The sequence below is a fragment of the Gigantopelta aegis genome, chromosome 11 (genome assembly GCF_016097555.1).
Source record: "Gigantopelta aegis isolate Gae_Host chromosome 11, Gae_host_genome, whole genome shotgun sequence".
NCBI lineage: Eukaryota > Metazoa > Mollusca > Gastropoda > Neomphalida > Peltospiridae > Gigantopelta > Gigantopelta aegis.
Genome location: NC_054709.1, coordinates 14,857,463 through 14,875,754, shown reverse-complemented (window position 1 = coordinate 14,875,754; position 18,292 = coordinate 14,857,463). Strand labels below are relative to the sequence as shown.

The 18,292-nt window shown below is 40.3% G+C and overlaps 1 protein-coding gene across 1 annotated transcript in view; it reads left to right on the top strand.

Moving 5' to 3' along the window:
• Positions 1-18,292, top strand: part of LOC121384962 — a 39,577-nt gene that overhangs the window by 9,069 nt on the left and 12,216 nt on the right. Inside the window, exons 4-8 of the mRNA XM_041515454.1 lie at positions 1,406-1,588; positions 8,949-9,091; positions 14,394-14,572; positions 15,624-15,694; positions 17,007-17,156. Coding sequence (XP_041371388.1) covers positions 1,510-1,588; positions 8,949-9,091; positions 14,394-14,572; positions 15,624-15,694; positions 17,007-17,156 — 622 coding nt within the window. The 5' untranslated portion in view covers positions 1,406-1,509. The remainder of the gene's footprint in view (positions 1-1,405; positions 1,589-8,948; positions 9,092-14,393; positions 14,573-15,623; positions 15,695-17,006; positions 17,157-18,292) is intronic.

The following is an 18,292-nucleotide window of genomic DNA, read 5'->3' as shown; positions in this document are numbered from 1 at the left end:
CATTTCTTTCTTCTTCTTCTTTTTTTTATGTGTATGTTTGTATTATAATAATATTTTAAACGACCTCTAGTAGTGAAATGGTATAAATCTTACTTATTTATGTGTTTATATTAACCATGATAACATAATACCTAAAAACATTAATTGTAAACTTGTCATTTAGTGACAAAATACAAACCAGTTTTGAAATAAATTTGCAAACTACAAACTTCAACCAAAATCAATTTGTATGCGTGGCAACAAGAAATTATGGGAGATAACTCTTGTATGTCATACATTAACTGTTACCTGGAGTATTGTTAATCGTAATTCGTCGCAGTCTCGTGATAAATAGATATTCTTGTGCAAACTAAACCCGTGCAATAAGTAGGAATCGAAAACAACTTTATTTGAAGTTCTGTATTTATTACATACCTACTTTATATATATTTAAAAAAAAAAAAAAAAAAATCGATTTATTAATCATCGGCTATTGGATGTCAAACATTTCGTAATTTTGACATAGAGTCTTAGAGTGGAAACCCGCTACATTTTTTTCCCATTAGTAGCAAGTGGTCTTTTATATGCACCATCCGACAGACAGAATAGCACATACCACGGTCTTTCATGTACCAAACGTGGTGCACTGGCTGAAGCGAGAAATAGCAGGTATCGATCCCAATCCGACCGTGCATAAAGCTACGTCTTGCCCCCCCCCCCCCCCCCCCCCCCCCCCCCAACCAACTTACAAAAACTAATTATACGTGCGGAAAAAAGTCCCTGTGCACCAAATAAAATTGTCTCAAACCAACTGTAAAGTTTGTAAATGGTTGAAATGGTGGTGCACTGGATGGGACGAGAAATAGCCGAATGGGCCCAAATCGATCTTGCCAGGACTTGAACTTTTAAAAACATTTGGTACCTTCGACAATTGTGAAACGTTAATGCTACAGGCCAAATGGTCAACTACATTTATGGCAATTTTGAACCTGCTCACGTCAATTTTAAAGCAGTAACATTTGCAACAAATTAATTTTTTTTTTAGAATAATCACTTCATCCAACGGCAATAATTTTTATGTAGTGCAAAAAACAAAAACAACAACTATCATTGGTAATACCTTGACCTACAATAATTTATATCGCAGCTACGGCAGTTGCTGTCGGTAAAGTCACACAATCCAAAGAAATTAACACTATTGAAACTTATTGAAAGTTAACTTAAACGTTAATATAATACTACACGCGTGCAGGAGCATATGGGGCGCACTGTAGTACATTATTATTATTAATATTATTATTGTTATTATTATTGTTATTATTATAATTATTATAATAATTATTATTGTTGTTATTGTTATTATTATTATTATTATTATTATTATTATTATTTAAATAAAATGCGAAAATATTCTTGAAATTTGCAGGGATCCGAATTCCCCATTTCGTTCTTTCACTCCCGCCGGCTGAGAAGAGATGTAACGAGGCTAACCCGTTTGTCTGCGGTAACGATACGAACATCCGCTGTGTGATGCAGCGAGACCGCAAGTACGGATTGTGTCAGTGTAAGGCGGGCTTTGTACTGACGTCAGACCAGCTAGAGTGTCAAGGTAAACACACTGACAACCATACCATATTCCGATACACGCATAAGTGTAGGAGACGGTGGGGGGGGGGGGGGGGGGGGGGCGGTCATTGCTGGGGCAAAACCTCAAATTCGGGCAAAATATGCTAACCTGAGACCTTTTCACCATGTATTTCCATCATTCAACGCTCAAAATTAGTTTTAATACGTGTAAAAATGCATAGTGATTCGTTAGGAACCCTATGCAGCTGTTTGGTAGTAATGCTAATATGAATAAATGTTGTTATCTGGATTCTGGCATTTTTCTTTAATTCGGGCAAAAACCAGCCTGTCCTCCCCACCCTCTACAAAAATGGGAGCTCGTACGCCTATGGATACACTTACCCCATTTATGTATAGCCTCTATTAGAAATTCGCGCGAAAATATAAGCAGAGTTACGTCCCCTAACCACTAACCACTTCCGGCACCCCAAAACCTCCCCCATGGATTCAGGCTTGCATTCCCTTGATAACAATATTTTTTGTTTAAATTGATAAAATAAACTGAATTGAACTGAACCGATCTGAATTAACCTTGCCAACGTTTCTTGTACAATCTTATTAATATGCATTGGCTTAGCTAGGGGTAAACCATGTAGGCCTTGGCCCTCCCCAGTCACATATTGTCCCCTCCACCACTTTCTTTGGCCTATTGCATCACTGTAACGGGATTTACTCGAGTTGAGGTTGTCATGTGTCCCTTCCCCCTATAACATCGTGATTATGCGAGTGTTAACATGATAATATACGCATTTTGAAATTCCCCAGTTAGCTAGATGGGGCGTTGGGTGTGGTGTGGTGTGGTGTGTCATACAAAACATTTAGTAACCAAGCGGACTACTGGTTTTAGACAATTGGTAGTTGGACCATGCCCCCACCCCAGTCACACTACTTTCCCCCCCAACACCTTTTATATTTACATGTCTGCCCATATATATATATATATATATATATATATATATATATATATATATATATATATATATATATATATATATATATATATATAGTCGAACCTGTCTATGGCGGCCATTCGTGGGACATGACAAAAGTGGCCGCCATAGAGAGGTGGCCGCCGTATGCAGGTCATATATAAGTCCGAATTTTTAAAAACAATTACACGTATGTTGCAATAGAACTATTTAGGTGGCATTTTGAAAATAAATATCAGAAATAAACTGCAGCAGTATTTAATTCCTTCTAGAGTTGACACGTTTAACTCAAGTTGTTTTAGGCTAGATACCCTCTTATCAACTGCGTTTAATGACCACCGCTGATGACTAGTACATCGCACTAGAACACAGCTAAGCGACCGACGACCTTTAAAGGACCGCTGTTTATCAAGCCAATTGGTTACATCAACAAAAACATCTTACGTTCTTTTTTACGATTGCCGACATTTCTTTCTAACTTGCACTAAAAAACAATTGTGGCCGCGATAGCAGGTTCATTTTCGCTTTTTTATGACAAAAGTGTGGCCGCTGGCCGCGTTGAGCAGGTGGTTGCCATATAGAGGTAAAATATATAGTAAAATTAATTGGGGGGACCTCAGGGTGGCCGCCATGGACAGCTGGCCGCCATATGGAGGTGGCCGCGAAGGCAGGTTTGACTGATATATATATATATATATATATATATATATATATATGTATATATATATTAAATATAAATATATATAAACCTCTCCTGGATCAAAAAAGGAGGAGAGGTCACATGCCCCTGCCCCCCCCCCCCCTCGTCCCCCCTCCCGCCGCTTTCTACGGCAGTGGTATACATGCATGCAGGGCAGGGGATGTGGGGCATCCCACCATCAACCATTTTTAATTAATGTATTAAAATTTATAAAATCATACATACATATATATGCATGTATGTATATGTATGTATGTGTGTGTGTGTGTGTGTGTATGTGTGTGTGTGTGTGTATGTATGTGTGTATGTGTGTACGTGTGTATGTGTGTATGTGTGTGTGTGTCTATGTCTGTGTGTGTGCGTGCGTGTGTGTGTCTCTGTGTGTCTCTGTGTGTATGTCTGTGTGTGTGTCTGTGTGTGTGTCTATGTCTGTGTGTGTGTATGTGTGTGTGCGTGCGTGCGTGTGTGTGTGTGTGTCTCTGTGTGTCTCTGTGTGTATGTCTGTGTGTGTGTGTGTGTCTGTGTGTGTGTCTGTATGTCTGTGCGTGTGCGTGTGTCTGTGTGTGTCTGTGTGTGTGTATGTGTGTGCGTCTGTGTCTGTGTGTATGTATGTGTGTCTCTGTGTGTGTATGTGTGTGTGCGTGCGTGCGTGTGTGTGTGTGTGTGTGTGTGTGTGTCTGTCTGTCTGTGTGTGTGTGCGCGTGTGTGTGTCGGTGAGTGTGCCTGTTTGTGTCTCTGTGTGTGTGTCTGTGTGCGTGCGTGCGTCTGTCTGTGTGTGTGTGTCTGTGTGTATGCGTGTGCGTGTGTTTATGTGTGTTTGCGCCTGTGCGCGTGTGTTGTTGTGTGTGTGCGTGTGCGTGTGTTTGTGCGTGCGCGTGTCTGTTGTGATGTGGTTGTGTGTGTATGTTTGTGTTTGTGAGTGTGTGTGTTTGTGTGTGAATGTGTGTGCGTGTTTGCGTGCGTGTGTGTGTGTGTGTGTGTGTGTGTGTGTGTTAGAATTGACAGGTATACGTCGAATAAGACTACTATATCGTGTTACAACAACTTTACAAGATGCAGAGCAATCATATATATTTGGGCCTAAGTTACTAAAAACAGTAAGATATATTTTATTTGCATTTCCCAACAGGACAGTACATACCACGGCGTTTGATGTACGAGTCGTGTGGATCAGTTTATAATCTACTGATACCGATCTATCGATTACTAGTGTCGGGGATGGGTTAGAATTTATAATCGATCATCAGTGGCGGATCTAAGGATAGCGAGAGGGCAGAGGCCTGGGCCTGGTAACATAAAGCACTTGTAACACTTAACCGGCCTCGGTGGAGTCGTGGTTAGGCCATCGGTCTACAGGCTGGTAGGTACTGGGTTCGGATCCAAGTCGAGACATGGGATTTTTAATCCAGATACCGACTCCAAACCCTGAGTGAGTGCTCCGCAAGGCTCAATGGGTAGGTGTGACGGAACATGCTCTTATCTTTTCGCCTGTGGCTATGTCCATTGTGTTGGGGGCTGGTGCAGCTTGGTTACGTAATACCTCCGCGCGACCATGCCTCCTAATACACACCCAGACCAGGTGTGGAGGCCATGTGGAGAGTGGTTACGTAATACCTCCGCGCGACCATGGTATCTCTAGCGAACTGGCGACAATCAGTCTAGGCTTGTAAGAAAATATACCGTCTTGGTCGCTGTGGAAATATACACAACATAAGATTCGGTCCCGCGTACTGTCTCCGGACCAGTCTGGGATTTTTATAATAAATAGCTAGGATTTTAGATATATTAGGGAGAAACATTGGAAGTATCCAGGGGAACGGACGTTGTCCAACTGAACGAACTATATTAGTTCAGACCGGACTTGGTAACAATATATTTCTGCTCTGTTGTATAACCTTGATGTGATTCATGTGACTTTAAATATTCTAATACTGTATTATACCAATATTCTTTAGACAGTGTCTCCGGTAATCTGACGAAGTAAAAACCGGCCTCGGTGGCGTCGTGGCAGGCCATCGGTCTACAGGCTGGTAGGTACTGGTTTCGCATCCCAGTCGAGGCATGGGATTTTTAATCGAGATACCGACTCCAAACCCTGAGTGAGTGCTCCGCAAGGCTCAATGGGTAGGTGTAAACCACTTGCACCGACCAGTGATCCATAACTGGTTCAACAAAGGCCATGGTTTGTGCTATCCTGCCTGTGGGAAGCGCAAATAAAAGATCCCTTGCTGCCTGTCGTAAAAAGAGTAGCCTATGTGGCGACAGCGGGTTTCCTCTAAAAACAGTGTCAGAATGACCATATGTTTGACGTCCAATAGCCGATGATAAGATAAAAAATCAATGTGCTCTAGCGGCGTCGTTAAATAAAAACAAACTTTACTGACGAAGTAAATTGTAGGCTTCACTGTTCTAATATTTTATACGAGTATTTGGTAAGATAAAGCTTAGCCGGTCATCCTAGAGGACCTAGGTAAACTGTAGGTTATTGTCTTTATTGTGATATGTACCAGTATTAATTCTGCATTACAAGGTTACTGAATGAGTATTTAAGGGTTAATTAAAAATTAACCAGTTAGGATAGAGTTGTAATTCCTTTGTTAATTAAGTTCCTCTGGCAGCGTTTCTCAATTATCACCCGTGTGTGTGTTGTATCACGGTGAAGTGATTAGAATATTGTGTAAACTAGACACCTAGTGACACTAACTAAGTGATTAGCTCTGGGTTGTTATTATATTGTTGCTGTTAATTAACTACTGTGGCAAGTACATTTGTCAGCGTTAGAGTTAATAAGATTCCAAAGAGTATTGTGTTTTGTTGTGTTTTCTAGTGAACTAAACGTGCTATATATATATATATATATATATATATATATATATATATATATATATATATATATTTATATCAGATCTTATCTCTGATTACTCCTAGAGCCGGGCCACTCGGGTAGTAGCCTGCCCGATACAGAGAGATCTAATAGATATACAGTTAGGAGAGATATTTGGATAATCGTGTTTTATTCAGTTACGGGTATTATCAGGATCCCCGTGACAGTAGGTGTAAACCACTTGCACCGACCAGTGATCCATATCTGGTTCAAGAAAGGCCATGGTTTGTGCTATCCTGCCTGTGGGAAGCGCAAATAAAAGATCCCTTGCTGCCTGTCGTAAAAGAGTAGCCTATGTGGCGACAGCGGGTTTCCTCTAAAACAAAAGTGTCAGAATGACCATATGTTTGACGTCCAATAGCCGATAATAAGATAAAAAGTCAATGTGCTCTAGTGGCGTCGTTAAATAAAACAAACTTTGTAACACTTATGTCAGACGTACACCATACATAATGCGTGCTGTACGGCTGGCGTAACTGTTACGAATGTTTTGTGTTACCGGGCCCTGGACCTTGCAAAATTTTGCGACAGTTATATTTGTATTTTGTTTGATCTTTTGTTTTTACGGGGGTTTTTTACGAATCCAAGGAATCCCTTCGGGACCGTTTGTGGGCTTCGGCTACATGTTATTCCCCCACCCCACCCAATGGGTTTTCTGGATCCACCACTGATCATCAGCTATAAGCGGCTGGCAACCAATCAAAGGACTTTCGACCAAGTTTAACAATTGTGTTAATTCGGCTAGATCAATACTTCCCAAAGAGAGAATAATGTGAAACTGCTTTATGATTAAAGAAAAACATTTATGATATCGAGAAAGGAAAAACAACCTTGTTTAGAAACATATTCGCGCATTGTTTGGTATCTGAACTGCCGTAGTGACAATTAACATGCTTAAATAGACGACATCAGATACTAATTACCTTCCACAAACAAAATAAGAGTTCAGGTAAGAACAGACAAACTTCGTTATTTATTCATATGATTTTGTTCTACAGATCGTCATAGGCGTCGATATAGAAGCTATTTCATGGGGTTTTGTTTTTTTCGAATATGTTTTATATCAACGAGTGATGTGTGAATACCATATTTTCAAGAATTGCGAAGCAGTAAGCGAAAATATGGTTTTCACACATCACGAGTTGACATACAAATCGTATTAAAACCCCACACCATGAAATTATCTATTTATTATAGTTACAGCCCGTGAAGTAAATAACTTGTATAAATGATCCAAAAATGAATTCTACGAAGTGAGACAACTTGGTATTAATTCGACCCGTTAAGTTCCTGGAACATAGCTCAGTGGTACAGCGCTCGCCTGATGCGCGATCGATCTAGGATCGATTCCAGTCGGTGGGCCCTTTGGGCTATTTCATCCACAGCTCCACAACTGGTGTATCGAAGGCCGTGGCATGTACTACCCTGTCTGTGGTTATATGGCGTCCGACATATGGCTAAGGACCACACATATGTGAGAGGAAGGAAAGAGGGAAATGTTTGATTTAACGACACACTCAACACATTTTATTTTCGGTTATATGGCGTCAGACATATGGTTAAGGACGATACAGATATAGAGAGAGAAAACCCACTGTCGCCACTTCGTGGGCTACTCTTTTTGATTAGCAGCAAGGGATATTTTATATGCACCATCTTACAGACAAGGTAGTACCTACCACTGCCTTTTGATATACCAGTCGTGGTGCATTGGCTGGAACGAGAAACAGCCCAATGGGCCCACCAACGGGAATGGATCCCAGATCGATCGCGCATCAGGCGAACGCTGTACCACTGGACTACGCCCCCCCCCCCCCCCCCCCCAACACACACACATCAGTGTGATTCCAGCTCCATAATTAAATACCGTTAATTTTGCGTATTTACGCATTTTGTCATAGACATATTAAAGGAACATAACCGGCCCCGGTGGCGCAGTGATTAAGCCATTGGACTACAGGTTGGTAGGTACAGGGTTCGCAGCCCGGTATCGGCTCCAACCCAGAGCGAGTTCTTAAGGGCTCAATGGGTAGGTGTAAGGCCACTACACCCTCTTCTCTCTCACTAACTACTAACCAACTAACAACTAACCTACTGTCCTGGACAGACAACCCAGATAGCTTTGGTGTGTGCCAAGGACAGCAAGCACGAAAATAAGTTAAAATGAATAAATGAATGAAAAGGAACATACCTTAGTTTCAACCCGTGAAAATTAAAACTAAGTTTAGTTAGTCTACAAACCTGTAACACATTTGGATAAAATTACAATTGAGTGAAACATGAGTCTCTGATTTTGAAATGGTGAAATACCCTTTAAAAATAGACTAAAACTCGACTCCATAACTGTTACTTCTCAGACGCACGTGCGATTTTTAAAATATGAGAAATGATTTTGTGATATTAAAAACACCAGGATGACCAAAAACACTTCGAATGTACGGAAATGGATAATCTAAACAATACCATCTAAGTAAAGTATGATTTCAGTTATCAAAAACGGGCTCTGATAGTAAACAATATGCCTTAGTGTTTAAAAACTAGGGTATGTCCCTTTAAACAAATATTTAATACTCAAAGATTTATGTTACAAAACTTGAATATGTGATAAAAAAGATGCACCGACGGTTTCTATATGAAGATGTTTTGTGTAAACTAGATTCGCGGGGGACAAAACACAAACAACAACAAACAAACAAACAAGCAAAACCTTCCAAACCCTCCCCAAAACCCCAAAACAAACCGGGGGTCCATACTCGTATGAGCGCTAAAGGTGTCGTTAAAAACGCAATCTTGAACTTTACTCATAGTGTGTTTGTTTCTATTATTTCAGAGTGTCAGAGTTATGTGGTAATAATGAACGTGACCCTGAGAGCAGGCCGTTACGAATACCTCCCTCTACTGTTCAGACGACACTTCACGCAAAACACGTCTTCCTTGTACTTGAAGATGGTCAAGCGATTGACACTACTTGGGGTGAGTATCCTCCTTGTATTTGAAAATGGTCAAGCGATTGACACTAATTGGGGTGAGTATCCTCTGTATTTGAAGATGGTCAAGCGATTGACACTACTTGGGGTGAGTATCCTCCTTGTATTTGAAAATGGTCAAGAGATTGACACTACTTGGTGTGAGTATCCTCTGTACTGGAAGATGGTCAAGAGATTGACACTACTTGGGTGCGTATCATCTGTAATTGAAGATGGTCAAGAGATTGACACTACTTGGGTGAGTATCATCTGTACTTGAGGATGGTCAAGAGATTGACACTACATGGGTGCGTATCATCTGTAGTTGAAGATGGTCAAGAGATTGACACTACTTGGGTACGTATCATCTGTAGTTGAAGATGGTCAGGAGATTAACACTACTTGGGTGAGTATTCTCTGTACTTGAAGATGGTCAAGAGATTGACACTACTTGGGGTGAGCATCCTCTGTACTTGAAGGTGGTCAAGAGATTGACACTACGTGGGGTGAGCATCCTCTGTACTTGAAGATGGTCAAGAGATTGACACTACTTGGGGTGAGCATCCTCTGTACTTGAAGATGGTCAAGAGATTGACACTACTTGGGGTGAGCATCCTCTGTACTTGTAGATGGTCAAGAGATTGACACTACTTGGTGTGAGCATCCACTGTACTTGAAGATGGTCAAGAGATTGACACTACTTGGGGTGAGATGGTCAAGATCCTCTGTACTTGAAGTTGATGATGTCAGGAGATTAACACTACTTGGGTGAGTATCCTCTGTACTTGAAGATGGTCAAGAGATTGACACTACTTGGGGTGAGTATCCTCTGTACTTGAAGGTGGTCAAGAGATTGACACTACTTGGTGTGAGTATCCTCTGTATTTGAAGGTGGTCAAGAGATTGACACTACTTGGGGTGAGCATCCTCTGTACTTGAAGGTGGTCAAGAGATTGACACTACGTGGGGTGAGCAGCCTCTGTACTTGAAGATGGTCAAGAGATTGACACTACTTGGGGTGAGCATCCTCTGTACTTGTAGATGGTCAAGAGATTGACACTACTTGGGGTAAGCATCCTCTGTACTTGAAGGTGGTCAAGAGATTGACACTACTTGGTGTGAGCATCCTCTGTACTTGAAGGTGGTCAAGAGATTGACACTACTTGGTGTGAGCATCCACTGTACTTGAAGATGGTCAAGAGATTGACACTACTTGGGGTGAGCATCCTCTGTACTTGAAGATGGTCAGGAGATTGACACTACATGGGGTGAGCATCCTCTGTACTTGAAGATGGTCAAGAGATTGACACTACTTGGGGTGAGTATCCTCTGTACTTGAAGATGGTCAAGAGATTGACACTACTTGGGGTGAGCATCCTCTGTACTCGAAGATGGCCAAGAGACTGACACTACTTGGATGAGTATCCTCTGTACTTGAAGATGGTCAAGAGATTGACACTACTTGGTGTGGGTATCCTCTGTACTAGAAGACGGTCAAGAGATTGACACTACTTGGGATGAGTATCCTCTGTACTTGAAGATGGTCAAGAGATTGACACTACTTGGTGTGAGTAGCCCAGTGGTAAAGCGTCGCCAAATGCGCGGTCGATCTCGGATCGATCACCATCGATAAACCCAATGGGCTGTTTCTCGTTCCAACCAGTGCACCACGACTTGTATATAACTGTTCCTGGTATGTGCTATTCTGTCTGTGTGATGGTGCACATAAAAGATCCCTTGCTACTAATTTTAAAATGTAGCGGGTTTCCTCTGATGACTACGTGTCCGAATTACCAAATGTTTGACATCCAATAGTCGATGATTAATAAATAAATGTGTTCTAGTGGTGTCGTTAAACAAAAAAAACTTTAACGTTTTAGGTTTATTTGATTCGGGGTAGGGTGGACCTAATTCAGTCGGTACAACGCTCGACTGAGATGCTTTGGTCGTAGGGTCGAAACCCGTGGCCGATCTATTCTCTGTCTTTTTTCTCGTCCAGGCTTTAATGAATTAAGTAATTAATTTGAGCGCCAGTGTTTAGAAAACAGAGTATGTGCTAGTTAAAGAGTTGTTTTTAAAGGTACTTTTTCCTTTCAAAATGTCGTGTACCATAAATCCTTAAACAAAAATATTCTACTTTCGTTTCGATGCTCTGAGATCCGGCTTCGGTTTGAGAAAGGCATTTTTTTTTTTCAACGCAGGTTTTTATTCGTTTAGTCAAAATTTTCAGAAAATACCTGTATTTTTTTAATTTTTTTTTAAAGTTAATCGCCTAACTCGCATTATCTTGTTTAGAGGTTGTGTATTTAATAATAAAATTATTATATTGTCGTTATAAGCTTTTGACGTCAGGTAACGGAAGTGACGAATATAACAGTGTCATTAACCTGACAAAGCTAGAATATTACGCAAGGCAGACGTTGATTTCAAGGCAGGTCTCTTTTCCGGCATTTATGGTAGTTATTATGTCTGAAACGTAGTTTCTCGTCTGAAACCTTGCACAAGAAAACTGCAGAAAATGAGGGTATAAATTCTACCGATACTCTATAGACCAACTCCCACCAACCCCCACCCACACCCCCACACCCCCAAACCCCCCACCCCCAAAAACAAACAACAACAACAACAAATAAATCCACCCGAATTTGTTTTTTTTAACGACATCACTAGAGCACATTGATTTATTAATCATCGGCTATTGGATGTTAAATAGCCTTAGAGGGGAAACCTGCTTATATTTCTCCATTAGTAGCAAGATATCTTTTATATACACCATCCCACAGACGGCCTTTGATATACCAGTCCTGGTGCACTGGATGGAATGAGAAATAGCCCAATGGGCCCACCGACGGGGATCGACCCTAGAGCGACCGCGCATTAGGTGAACGCGCTTCCACTGGGCTACGTCCCGACCCTCCACAGACCACGATTTTCAAATCAGATCTGGACAAGCCATTAGCAGTATAGAATCTTCCATCTGTACACTTTACTACAGGTAAGACAGTACATTCCATGACCCTTGATATAGCAGTCGTGGGTAATGGTTGGAACGGGGGGGGGGGGGGGGGAGGGAAATCCAATCAGAAAATGGATCCATGACGGGGATTCGATCCTTCGACGCAAGCACTGCTGGCGAGCATTCTATCGACCTGAGGTAAATCCAGCCCCTTTGAAAGATTTCTTATTGAATTTATTAACAAACAGTGGACCGAATTTACAAAGTCTTTTTTTTTTTACTTACACACATGTAAAGAGGGAAATGTTTTATTCAACGACGCACTCAACACAATATTTATGGTTATATGGCGTCGGACATATGGTGAATGACCACATAGATATTGAGAGAGGAAACCCGCTGTCGCCACTTTAAAGGGCCAAGGCTACTCTTTTTCGATTAACAACAAGGGATATTTTATATGCACCATCCCACAGACAGGATAGTACATACCACGACCTTTGATATACCAGTCGTGGTGCACTGACTGGAGCTAGAAATAGCCCAATGGGCCCACCGACGGAGATCGATCCCAGATCGAACGCTTTACCACTGGGCTACGTTCGGCCCTCACACACATGTAACTACAGTCTAAAACTCTTTAAACGGTTAAAAAGAGAATTTTCTTTTAAGTTTCTATAATACCTACCTTCCCCGCTAACTACGACCCTGCTATTTACAATACTTAAACAGGTTTCATAAATTTGGCTCAGTATGTACATACTAGTATGTCTTATTCACAACTCAAAAGAGGGACATAGATAAGTGTTAAAGCATTCGCCTTATGCACAGTCAGTCGGTAGAACAATTGGGTTATTTCTCGTTCAAGCCAATGCTCCACAACTGGTATACAAAAGGCCGTGTGTATTTCTATCCTGTTTTGGGGTGGTGATTATAAAACACACCCTGCTACTGATCGAAGTGTGTGTGGTTCTTAAAGGTGTTATGTCAAAGTTACAATAATGGCGATTTCCTGCAAAACTATTTATTAATTTTTGCTTTGAATCATAAAGTTTACACCTTCAGCTATATGCCTATAAAAGAATTACAATCAAATAATTCCATTAACTAGTAGAAAAAAAGGAATCTTGAGAGAGTGTCACACGCATTAACTAGTGGTGTCACCGCTTTATGGGTACAGATTCAACACACAAAGAAACAAAGATGGTGACCATGCTATATTTAGCCACTAATTATTTGGGAAACACCCCTTGTCGTCCAGTATAAGACTTTAATATATATATATATATATATATATATATATATATATATATATATATATATATATATATATATATATATATATATATATATATATGTGTGTGTATATATATTATTCTTGAGTTATGGGAAGATTATACGTGGGGTCGATTAATTTGCAGTTAGTTATGACAAATAAATGTGAAACTAACCTTTGACATAGAACCTGACACCATGATATAACACTAGATAAAAAATATGTTGAGCATTTTTGTTTTTAATGTATTGCCTCGATTCATTGTTGTACAATTATTATATGGTGTATACAATTTTTCTTAAAATTTATTATTTACAATTGTTTGTACCATATGAAATATAATTAACGTGTTTTTGTGTAATATCTAATACTCTTTGAAAATATACTCTTCAAAAAAGATGGGGAACCTGAACTATTAATGTTCATATCAACTATTAGACCGAACATACGTTTTGACCACAGACATCCTAGTAAAGAACGTTCAGGTCTGTTTATCAACACACCGAAACACATTCCATAGTTTGCACGTGCATCAATCAGTTGCCCCGTACACGTGCGTGGGGTGTCATTCTCGAAGGTCCATTAATCACTGTGGAGCATTATTTCTGTTAATCTTTTTCATTCTGTTGATCATACAGTTGTTATTGTTTTGTTTTTAGTAATTTGTATTGTTTGAATTTGCGACTTACTGATAAAAAACCCCCACAAAAAAACGTCGACTTTCAAATTTCATTTCTGACCCCAATCGTCCGCCAAGATCTTTGGTGGTCATAAAACCTACTGTAATACTGAACTACCGATTGTAATGTTTGCCCAATTAATTCACTATTATCATATAACCATTCCCCACAGCTAATATACCTTACAATTTTGGCAACTGTAAATTATTATTATTCCCTACTTTTTTATGAAGTGTATATATTGATAAATCCATTTCGACCACCCCCACCCCACCCCCATCCAAAAAAACAAAAAAAAAAAAAAAAAAAAACAACAAAACCCCCCAAAAACAAACAAAGAAACAAAAAAACAAACAACTAAAAACAAAACAAAAAAAATGTCTTTCTTCGTTCACAGCTTGACAAAGCACTTGGACCTACGTCACTTGGCGGGAAATACCTGACGAGCGAAATATTACACTTTTCAAATAACAACCCCGGACTCAGAGTTACCGCCCTTGTACATGTGGCATCAGAGCGCTACAACCCCATGCCTCCAGATTTAATTTGGAATCATCTAAATGAGACTTTCTACAGGTAACTATAGACTTTTATTCCCATATGATCATTTTTATTAGCATTCCAGGCGCCTGTGCTGGGGGACTATTTCGGGGGTCGAAATCCGTCGCTGCTTAAGCATTTTTTTCTCAATATATTTTCCGAATGAGCATTATTCGATCCCCCTGTAAATTTCAGAGGCCACAATCTAGACATCAGGGCCAAACCCTGATCAAAATCCTGGAGGTGGGGGGGGGGGGGGGGGGGCGGCATTACTTTTTATAAATATATGAAAGACATACAAATTAAACCATGGGATGTGTATGCTATTTTCTGGAATGAAAAATAGTCTGTTATACATTTGTTAACCTTACCCGCTACCGTCCCTGGTCGGGTCGCTTGTGCTCCCTTGCCAATGGGTTTATCGGGGGGATCGATCGACCCCCCCTCCCCCGTTTGTCGGGTTTTTTTTGGGTTTTTTGTTTTTTTAAATATGCCCCCCGCCCCGCCAAAAAAAAAAAAAAAAAATCTAGCTACGGGCCTGCATGACCATAGACTTGTTCACTATCATAACTTTATAAAACATCCCTTTGACTCTGCCTTCTACAGATATATGATTTTGATTTCGACAACTCTTTTGTCGTTTGTTTAGCATATATCTCAAACCTTTAAGGGTTAATGCAGTCTCGTAGGGTCGTACTAATGGATATTACGGCTGGAGAACATTATCAGTTTATACAGAGTGTTATTTAACATAGTTTATGAAACAGGAATCGGAGGATATCAATGAATTATCATCCATTAAAGGCTTTTGTGGGAGATATCGCTGGCACTATAATTTGCGATATCTCCTGCGATTTCATTAGTGACGTCACGCCACTGTCGTTCTGCTAGTTAACGAGTCTTCCGCTGCCAAATAATTATAGTGACATTCAACCCACATTTAACTGACATTGTTTACAATAATTGTGAAATAAATTTCACTCGGGACATACATTTGATAATAACTGGTAACTTGTTTATTATCCTCTATGTAATTATTACACCAAGAACGTGTACTGAAGCGCTAACAAATATTTACATTTTCCAGGTCGAATGGTGAAATTGGAGAGAGTCGACTGAAACTGGAAAAGCCATTTGATGAAAAGCTGTTTGTTGATGGTAATCGCATTTACCAGACTGGACAGGACATGTTTTTTATTAGTGACGTACTTACGATCATTTTTGTGTATGTGTGTGTGTCGCAGATAGTATGTTTCTAGGACTGGACAGATCGTATGTAGAGTACAATACAGATAGAACAATTATAAGACTGGACAGATCATATCTTGATAAAATAAAACTAAAGACTGGACAGATCGTATCTCGATAAAATACAGACATAACTATTCTAAGACTGGACAGATCGTATCTTGATAAAATACGGACAGAACAATTATAAGATTGGACAGATAGTATCTTGATAAAATAAAACAGAACAAAAGACTGGACAGATAATATGTTGATAAAAACAGACATAACCATTCTAAAACTGGACAAATCGTATCTTGATAAAATACAGACATAACCATTCTAAGACTGGGCAGATCGTATCTTGATAAAATACAGACAAACTCTTCTAAGACTGGACAGATCGTATCTCGATAAAATACAGACAGACTCTTGATAACCAAACTCTCTAAGACTGGACAGATCTCTATCTCGACTGTAATACAGAGCAGACTGTACAGAGCAGACAGAACCATTCTAAGACTGGATAAATCGTATCTTGAGTACAATACAGACGGAACAGTCATAAGACTGGACAGATCATATATTGATAAAATACAGACATAACCATTCTAAGACTGGACAGATCATATCTTGTGTACAATACAGACAGAATCATTTTAAGATTGGACAGATTGTATCTTGAGTACAAAACAGACAGAATCACTCAAAGACTGGACAGATCGTATCATGATTACAAAACAGAGAGAATCATTCTAAGACTGGACAGATCGTATCTTGAATACAAAACAGACAGAATGATCCCAAGACTGGACATATCGTATCTGAGTACATTTTCAAACAGAACCATTCTAAGACTGGACAGGTTTAATCTTGACTATTGTCAGAGATCTGTTATTCATTTGTTTTTCATTTCAACTTATTATTGTGCTTATATCCAATTAACGTTCAAGTACGTTGATCTGGGCACACGCCTCAGGTATCTGGGCTGGCTGTCCAGGACAGTGGGTTAGTGGTTAGTGGTTAGTGAGAGAGAAGAGGGTGTAGTGGCCTTACACCTACGTAATAAGTCGTTAAAACTCGCTCTGGGTGGGAGCCGGTACCGGGCTGCGAACCCTGTACCAACCAGCCTTCTGTCCCACCGACAGTAATTGTGTTCATTATGATTTTTGAAGATATATGCAGTGAGAGTCTCTGAGAAATATTTCATCATATTAGCAAGAAGTTTTGTCTTTTTGTTTAGATTTCGACGAGTGTGCGTACGACGCCTACAACGACTGCTCGGACAGGGCCTACTGCATCAACACCATGGCCAGCTTCATGTGCATCTGTCGACCCGTCTTCGACGACGTCAGCAAACAGAGGCCGCGGAGACTGGGTCGAACCTGCGTCGGTCAGTCGACCTGCTTCGAGTTGGCATGTGTGCTTTGAGCTTTAGCTGCAACATGCATTGATCCTGGTTTGTGACTGTCAATGCCTGTTGGTATATTTTGTGTATGCCTGTTAGTTGTTCAAGAGAATGTTCCCGGTTTGTTGCCATTGTTAGATGTTTCCGACTAACAGTGCAGGTGCGTGTGCAGGGTGGGGGGGGGGGGTAGTTTTGGGGGTTGACTTCTTCCCTGGACATCGATATGAATATTCTAATATTGCCCTGTAAAATTTTAATAGCCCCAGAGAGGAGGGGTGGGGGGTTCGTCCCTACCTGCTCAAGCAAATTTACTCTTTTGTGCAGTACATTTTCCGGGGGAGCACATATCTATCCATCAATAAACCTTTTTTTTAGCCACTGTCTAGACTCCCCCACCCTCCACCCCCGCTAAATCATTTTTAAGAAAGATTATTTATTGGTCATTCTTAAAGGACAGTTCTGAGTTTGTTGCCATTGTAAGATATCGCTACTAATAAACTATTTTAACGACTTAAATTACATATTAAATATTGTTTCTTCTTTAGAATATAGGTGTCTGTATATTCAGTGTTTCTTGTTGTCCTCTTATTTGTATGTAGCACAAACTGGATTTCGTCTCCCAACAATTTCGTACATACGAAAAACAACATATATTGGGAAACGAAATGAAGTTATAGCTTGTACAATACTGGGACGATCAGAAACACATCTAAATATACAGACACTGATAATTTATGCTGGAAAATGTGATTAATTCAAATGTGTTGTCCTTGAAACGTCTCAGGTAGTCCGCAACATCTTAACAATGGCAACAAACTCAGGACTGTCCCTTTAAACATTGTGAGACGATTAGTATGTGTTCACATCAGACACAAATTTCAACCATTTACAAACTTTGCAATTGGTTTGAGACCATTTTATTTGGTACACAGGGAATTTTTTTCCGCACGTATAATTAGTTTTTATAAGTTGGTTTGGGGGCGAGACGTAGCCCAGTGGTAAAGCGCTCGCTTGATGCGCGGTCGGTTTGGGATCGATCCCTGTCAGTGGGCCCATTGGGTATTTCTCGCTCCAGCCAGTGCACCACGTCTGGTACATCAAAGGCCGTGGTATGTGTTATC